We start from the raw sequence: 8,393 nt of genomic DNA on the forward strand, positions 1-8,393 counted from the left end.
GTGGCTCGCGAGCCGCAGTTTGCCGACAACTGTCTTAGACAGTGAAGTGCTGCGCCCTGTTTGGAGAAGAACGCCCAGTCCTTATAAAGCAGCAGCCAGGTGGGCACCATCATTTCTACTAAAGAACTGAGCTGCTCAACCCTCCATCAGAAGGGCCCGGCTCAAAGCCACAAAGAAGAACTGAAATGAAGAAGTTGGGAACAGCCAGCTGTGGGGATTCTGCCCGTGTCCAGGGGAACATCTGTTTTCTCCATGTTGTCACCGGAATGCCCGGCCGGAAGCTGCCTCAAAAGCTACAGATGGGCCCTAGCCAGTTTGGCTCAGCAGACAGCTTCGGCCTGAGAACTGAAGGGTCATGGGTTTGATTCCGGTCAAGGGCACGGCACGTGCCTCAGTTGCAGGCTCGGATCCTGGTCTGGGCGCATGTGGGAGGCAACCAATCGATGTGTCTCTCTCATATAAATGTTTCTCTCTGTGTGTCTCTCCCCTTCCCTTCCACTCTTTCTAAAAATCAATGGGAAAAATATCCTCAGGTGAGGATTAACACAAACACTACAGATGGAGGAGAGTGGTGGTATGCAGAAGGTAGACTCCGAAACCATCGCCATAACCCAGCGGTTCTCAACCTATGGGTCGCGACCCCTTTGGGGGTCAAACAACCCTTTCACAGGGGTCGCCTAAATACAGCCTGCATATCAGATATTTACATTACGATTCATAACAGTACAGCATTACAGTTATGAAGTAGCAATGAAAATAATTTTATGGTTGGGGGTCACCGCAACATGAGGAACTGTATGAAAGGGTCGCGGCATCAGGAAGGTTGACAACCACTGCCATAACCCATAAGCCGAGATGCCGAATCCGCAGGGAGGGAAATCAGACTGTACTCAGAGCTCGTTTGCTCTGCTTTGGAGAAACCAGCGAGGACCAAGTCAGGAAAATGCCCGTATGTGTGCCTGCTGGGCCCTGATACGGCAACAGGCCTCCGGTGAAGGCAGTGGGCGCGGCCAAAGACCTGAGCCCTTCCTGGCAACCAGGGCTGAGCTCCGAGGTCGCACGTCTCAAACAAGGCTGCCTGGCGGGCAGCAGATGTCCACAACACATGGTCCTCGCTTGGTCCCCTCCTCCTACCACCCCAGGCTGCCCTGAAGTGGCCGCTTTTCATACAGAGAAACAGAACAAGCTGCAAGGGCCCAGATCTTTAGTTTAGGAAACACTGGCCCGGCCTCACCCAACACCCAAATCCTCAGGTTCCCAAGGGGGCGTCCACTGGGCCGAGATCAATGAGGAGGGTTATGCCATTATTGTTAAGACGCTTATTGAATACTGCACCTAAGAGAAGCACTCCATTACGTGTCCATTCATTTAAATCTCTCAACTATCCGTAAGACGGGATCTCATTATGTCCATTTTTCAGATGGAAATACTGAGGCACAGGTAAGTCAGGTCACTGGGAGCTGGTAAGTAGCCAGACCAGGTTCAAACGTAGGTCTTTTGACACCAAGTCCAACACTCTTGTCACTGCTCCTCAGCTGCCCACCAGCCAGAACACTGTCCCAGTCTTCTCCACCCTATGGCCGCAGACCAGAGCAGCCAGTACCGAGGGCTTCCCATCCATCCCTGTGTGTCCCTGCCCTGTCCCTGTTCCACTCACTTCCAAGTACCACTGACTATGAATGATCAAGGTAATCATGACTAGGTGGGTTCCCCTCCCACATGGCTAGTAACGTTTATAGCATCTTTAAGATGAAACGGATTACTGTATTCATAATAAAGGAATAAAGGGAATTCGCAATTGGTACTCATTTCTTACTTTTAAAAGTGTTTTGCTCCCAGACAAAATGTTCATGCAGAAAAAGAAACAACTTGAGCATACGGCTCACTACACCAACATCAAAGCCTGATGGAAACACTTTTATTTTTCACTTGTTGGGACTACAAGCTTAGTATGTTTGTAGTAAATATGTGTAACCATGTCATTATTAATCATCACAGCGCCCTGGCCAGTGTTCCCAGCGTCGGCCCACGCACCTAAGGGTCGAAAGTCCCATTCCCAGACCAGGGTAGCAGGCCTGCCCCCATCTGGGGCACCTGCAGGAGACAACCAGTTGATGTGTCTCTCTCACATTGCTGTTTCTCTCTCTCTCCTCTCTCCATTCCGCTCTCTCTAAATATCAAGGGGGGGGGGGGGAAATAACCTCACTCCTTGGGTGAGCATTAACAATTAAATAAATAAATAAATAAATAAATGAATAAATAAATAAAATACAGCAGACAATACTGGGTTTACGTGACCCTGTACATGGGCATGTATGTAAATATGTAATGCAAGCAGTTATGTGCAGACTGTATAATAGACTACATGTACAAAATATAAGTGAGTAGAAGTGAAGACAAACCCTTTTCTCTACTTGGGAGGAGTGTGGTTATTAAATGCAGTTATATCTGTGCATATTAACTGTGTCCGTGAAGTTGGAAGTGAGGTGCTATAGAAATGTATACAGTTCTGTCTTCTACCACAGCCAGGGTGAGCACCTTCTGCATACCTGCCTGCCGTAGTCACCTGGCAGGGCCCACCTTCCTTGCCTGGCACCTCAGCGAGCACTCTGGAATCCAAGGACAAGGGTCAGCTCAGCATGAGTCCCTGCCCCTCCCATCGCCTCTGCAGAAGGCCTGGCACAGACTCGGAGACCAATGCCAACCGCTGCTCTATCTATCTCTGTAACCAGCCAATAACATTCACAGATCTCATCTTTATTCAAGGCCTGCGTCTACATGAAATAAGCTGTGTGCTCATCATTGCTTGTTATGTTACACTGATCCCAGGGCCAGTCTGCTAAGTGAATCCGGTGCCTGAACAGGCTTGCTTTAAGATGAGCCAGAGAAATTCCCAGAGATCCTCTTGCTCAAGCTGCCTATCACAAGAGGGAACTTATCCGGCTAATGCTGAACAGCGCTGTTCCGGCAGCAGGCATCCCCAGCCATGGTGGGGGCGGGGGCGGGAGGCAACCAACCCATGTGTCTCTCTCACGTCGATGTCTCTCTCTGTCTCTCCCTCTTCCTTCCACTCTCTCTCAAAACCAATGGAAAAATATCCTCGGGTGAGAATTAAAAAAAAAAAAAAAAAAGATGAGCTTAAATACTGAGCAACTGATTAGCAAGGCCCTGCCACAGCCAAGAGGGCTCTGGATCACCGTCTTCCAACTCAAAAGGGAGAGGGTTACAAAATTCAGGGAAAAGATCTTGCTCACTTTACAGCTAATTCAGTTTCTTCAATTGTTAAACACATGCGAAAACCCCTGCACAGAAACCAAGGTGTGTACACAAAGCTGGTTGAAAAGAACTTTCAGAAATAATATTCTCCCCTAAATAATTATTAGGTAAACATTTACAACCAAGCTGTGAGAAAAAACAACAACAGGGTAATCTTATTTCTTACGACCTGGGGCTATATAGTTATTATGCAAATGGCAGGGAATTTGTCACTGTGAGTAAACCGTAACTGCGTAAAATAATTTGATTAAGTAAAATGCAGTCGCCTTAGTCATCATCCCAATTTGACAAGGGCTTCAAAAATGTCTCTCAGCTGTCAGCTGATGGGCTAGATATGCAAAACCCATCTTTTAAATGATTCTTTAGGAAAAATAATAAAAAATCCAGCAGGTTCGCCTCACCCATTAATTGCCAGTCCACTGGATGCTCTCAGGCCTAGAAAAAACAAGGGACTTTCAAGTGAGCCGGCACCTGGTGAGACATGGTCATTCATCTCTGCCTGGTCACACAACCTCAGACCTAGTTTTTGCATAACTGTGCACAGGGAAATGCGCAGCCCTTGGTCACGAGGACCACCTGTGTGCCCGGAGCAGAGACGAAAGTGGCATTTTTTTTTCCCTAAGGTTTTATCCTGAGGAAATTCAAATGCATTTGAATGTGGGTGTTGATCACGGCTGCCCAGAGGTGGCGAAGCTTTAATTTCCTGTCCACATCCTTATCTGCCCCAGGCCTCAGTAACTTGATAACACAGGCGAACCTCTCTGTGCACCACTGCGCTCAGCGAATGGCTTGCAACATCTCAGTGGATCTCCACAAAACACCATAAAGTGCACGTGACATAACTCTCTGCATGCCGTTCCCAGAGGCCTGCGCCTTCTCCAAACGGCCCCAGACTTAGGCAGATGTTACAACCTGGCAAGTAGGTCAGTTCAGACTGGCGAGAAGAGAAGACCCAAGTAAAGGAAAAGTAAATTGCATTCTCTACTCCGCATTCAGTGACGAGCAAACTGAACGGGTGGCCCTCTCTTCTTACACTTAAATTGTTTTTGCAGTTTAAGTGACTGAGAGAACATTCATCCCTGGGACTGTTGGCTGATCTAAATAAAGCATGATTTCCAACGAAAAGGTATGAAATAGTAACCGATCTCAGAATCCACAGCTGGCCCAGGCTGCACCTGGAGTCCCTTATCCACATTATCACTGAGTCTGGGCTTCAGGGTCAAAGCCAGTGTTCTGCACTCCCCCAGGAGACCCCCAACACCAGGCAAAAGTTGCTGGTCCCCTGGCTAGCTTAGTAATTGGTGGCTTTCTCATATCCAGGAGTAATCTGGGCAGGCTCCTTAAAGGAACACACACATACACACACACACACACACACACCGAGAGTCCTGCTTTTCACAGTTGCTTCTCGAATCGAGGGCTACTTCCTGTTTCAGGTCTGCAGATGGGGAGACCACACCTGTGTCACTCAAGACACTGCACAATCTGTCTTTTCAGAGAGGAAAGGGAAAACCCGAAATGAAGCCTCCAGGTATAAAACATCGCACTTGGCAGGACTCAGTAAAAAGTATTGCATGGACTTCTGGAATCTACTCGGAAATCATGTCACTGGCGCAGAATTGGCGATCCTAGAGGACACGCCTCTTGCACGGGGACCCTGTGTGCGTGATCACCTACAATCAGCGGCTCTCAGGGTCTCCTAAACAAGCCTGCGATGGACTAAACGGGAGAAATTTGCCTTCCTGCAAACATCCCGATATGTAAATTGCCAAATTATCCGTAACGAAGTCTCGAAGTCTCGCATAGCTGAAGGAGTAACAAACTTTTTATTCCACCTGCCAAATAACAGATGAACACTCCCACGTGACCCAGAAGAGCAAAACCCCGTAGCAAGCTGACTCAGTCAGCCCTGGCGGACACACTGTTTATTTTCATGAGGTTCCAACGGATGACGGCGGAGAGTCCAGGGCAGCCAGGCAAGGCAGAGCCCCGAGCACCTGATGGTAGTAAGCGCTCCTAGCCATCAGAATGAAGTCCGTTTCCTGGGCCTGTCCTCTCACGGGCCCCATCTGCTTTCTGCCAGTCACCTGTTGATTCCTGTCACCCGACCCCTGAACCAGGCTTTCCACCGGCCGAGGCTGGAAGGGCCAGGAGGCCCCACCAGATGGACTGAATACCTCTGGCTGCCACTTGCCTGTTACACGATTAAAGGCAACTTCCCTATCCCCTGGTGCCAGCCCTGCCTCTACACAGCCACCACCCACCAGCCCTCTGCTGCTTCACTTTCTAACGGGCCTTGGCCCGCTCATCTGATGGGAGACCAGCCTCATTTCTTTCTAAAAGCCAGAGATCATCCTGAGCTAAACCTAAGCCATGCCTTGCTCATTCGTGGTGTGAAAAGTTCTGGTGGTGTTTGCCACATGTGAATGCTGCACCCCATTGAATAAAACTGGTTAGAGGCAAACAAACTGTTCCACTGGAGACAGCTGTTAATACCCTAATTATCCTCTTTTAAACACAGACCCGCCTGGGTAGGAATTACAGACTTTGCATATGGCACCACAAAGACCAACATATAGTTATGAACGTGTGTTTGCGTCTTAGTCATACGGGCACCTATGTTAATATTTTAACAAATACCCTCTAGTAAACTGACCCCCAAGCCATGGTCTGCCCCTACCCCCAAAAAAATCCAAAGGCCACAGGTGCTGTGTGCAATTGTGTAGAGTAACTGTAAAAAAGTGCATCTTATAAAACAAAACTCTAAGCAGAACAAAATGTGCCTTTAGCTACAGGGTTGACCTGCAGCCGACAAGTCCTGGTGCTGAGAGACAGGGTTTCACACACCTTTCATCTCACCAGGAGCAAAGGAAGTGCACTTGATTTTCAGAAGCCTTGCAACTCGGTCACCCCAACGAACAGAGCCGAGTTTGAACAGTCTTCTCTCAGAACCACATACCTGCCTACCCCACACCACAGACCAAGACTGCGTCTACTTCCCTCTGACGGCAAGCCTAGAGTCCTGAGAGCTGGTTTATGAATGATACAGGGGACTTAGCGCCTGGCCCTCATGAACTGTAACCCATGGCCAGGAATGAGGCATGAGGAGTACCATGGGGAAAAACTCTGTCTGGATGTGGTTATCCAATAGCCAGTATCTTGTCCAATTCTACTTCCACAAACTTGCTGCTAACAGCTGGAAGTCTGTGACATTCCATGCCAATTTCAGGTCAATAGTCAAGTACTGATTTAACGCTATACGCTCGGAAAAATCGTCTCATGTTTAGGCAGGACTGTACATGGGTGGGGACAGGCCTCTCTGGCACTCAAGTTGGGACCACCTGCTGGGGCAGGAGAGAGCGGCAAAGTGGGTATCTGACAGTGCTGAGTCATTACAAGCTGTCTCCTCTGCTGTTAGGCACCCCTGGGCCCTTTGAGTATCAATATCCCCTTTTAGAAGGCAAATCAAATAGACATGTAGTGCGAAAAATGATGCGACCCTCTTGTGGGCCAGAGGCAACAGTGGGGAATTTAGGTCTAAGCGTGGGTAGCAGGAACTACACAAACTCACAGCGGCTTCCCAGGTATGGTAACTTTATTCCAGCCGCCGAGATGGCTATTGGGACACGGAGCGGGGATGGTCCCCCACCTAGCCCTGTTGAGATCAGGCCACACTCGCGCGCATTTACTCTAAGCTAAGTCCCCCCCCCCGCCCCCCTCCATAATTGGCGGATGGAGAAAATGATGCATAATGGATTTGTTCTCCAGGCGGATGCAATGGAGAGTCGAGGACGCCGGGTGCTAACTGGCTTTTCTTCCCATGTGCAGGTCCCCCGAAATCCGCGATGCCTTCCTCTCCAAGGGGGGCCCCTCAACTCTCCCTCTGGCTGCACTTTCCAGAGGGACAGGCAAGGCTTCCCGCCCACCTGCCCGCAGCCTCTCCTCCTCGGGTCCCCAGCCCCCGCCGGCGCAGGAGCAGCTGCCGGCATCCGCGGTCCCGCCCGCTCCTGGCTCGCTCGGCAGCCCCAGCCGGCAGCTCCGCCGGCAGCCGCCTCTGCACCACTCGCCAACCTCCACGCCGGGAGGTCACGCCCGCCGTCCCCTCCTCGTGCCAGCCGGCCGCCCGGGCGCGGCTGGGGCAGGGGCCCCGCGGCGGAGTGGGCACGGGTACTCACCAGGTAGGCGCCCACCGTGCCCTGCGCCAGCATCAGGGCGCACTCGGACACCAGGAAGATTTTGATGTTGGAGAAGCAGGACACCTTCTTTTTCTTCTTCTTGTTCCTCTGAGCCTCGTCCCCCTGCAGCTCGCCGCTCCGGCCGCCGCCCGCCGAGCCGCCCGGCTTCTTCCCCTGCATCCTGCTCCCGCCGCCGCCGCCGCTTTCGCGCTCGCCCCGGGGGTCAGGACCGCGGCCCGGCGGGGGTGCGCGCGGCGACGCTCAGCGCTGTCCCCACCCCTGGCCCGCGGCGGCCGCCCCCGTCCTGCCGGGGTTGGAGAGGTGGAAACACGGCTCCTCACTGCCGCCTCCGCTGCGCTCGCCCCCTTCCTCCTCCTCCTCCTCCTCCTCCGCCCTCCCCGCGCCTCCTCCTCCGGCTCGGGCTGTGCCAATCACAGGGGCTCCTCGCGCCGCCCGCCGCCGTCACCGCCTCGCCGCCCGCGGTCACCGGCCGCTGCTCTCGCCGGCTTCCCCTGCTCCGCCGGCGGCGCCTGCCCTCGCCTCCTCTGCTCTGCCCGGGGCCGAGCCGGATCGCCTGTGCCCGCCCCTGCCGCGCCTCCCTGCTCACGCGTCCCCCGGGGAGGCGGGAGGGGAACCGGCTTGGGCGCCAAAGCGGCCCCTTGGCCACGGCTGGGAAGTCCCGCTGCCCGAATGGCCCGGGAGAGGGGGAGTCCTTGCGGAGTAAGCGGGGCGCCGGGGCGGGGGGTGCCCCGAGGAGGGGAGGGAGGGAGGGAGGGAGGGAGGAGGAGGTGCCCGGCCCCTAGGTGGCGCTGCGGGGCACGGGGCGCCCCCGCGGACACTGGGTGGTACTGCAGGAGGAACTGGCGGCGCAGAGATGGGGTGCGTGGGCGCCCCCGCGGGGTGGGGACCGAGAGCTCCGGCCTGGGGCGCTCGGCCGGGGGG

At 53.1% G+C, this 8,393-nt stretch overlaps 1 protein-coding gene across 6 annotated transcripts in view; it reads right to left on the reverse strand.

Moving 5' to 3' along the window:
- Nucleotides 1-8,159, reverse strand: part of SLCO3A1 (solute carrier organic anion transporter family member 3A1) — a 145,061-nt gene extending 136,902 nt beyond the window's left edge. For 4 of the 6 annotated variants that reach the window (XM_036355572.1, XM_036355570.1, XM_036355571.1 and 1 more), the window contains exon 1: nucleotides 7,452-7,631. In XM_036355572.1, the coding sequence (XP_036211465.1) occupies nucleotides 7,452-7,631 (180 nt within the window). Of the gene's footprint in view, nucleotides 1-7,451 lie in introns of all 6 variants that reach the window. The other 2 variants (XM_036355573.1, XM_036355574.1) reach the window with 2 other exon arrangements.
- Nucleotides 8,160-8,393: the final 234 nt, after the last annotated feature.

The sequence above is a fragment of the Myotis myotis genome, unplaced genomic scaffold, assembly GCF_014108235.1.
Source record: "Myotis myotis isolate mMyoMyo1 unplaced genomic scaffold, mMyoMyo1.p scaffold_m19_p_23, whole genome shotgun sequence".
Classification (NCBI taxonomy): Eukaryota; Metazoa; Chordata; class Mammalia; order Chiroptera; family Vespertilionidae; genus Myotis; species Myotis myotis.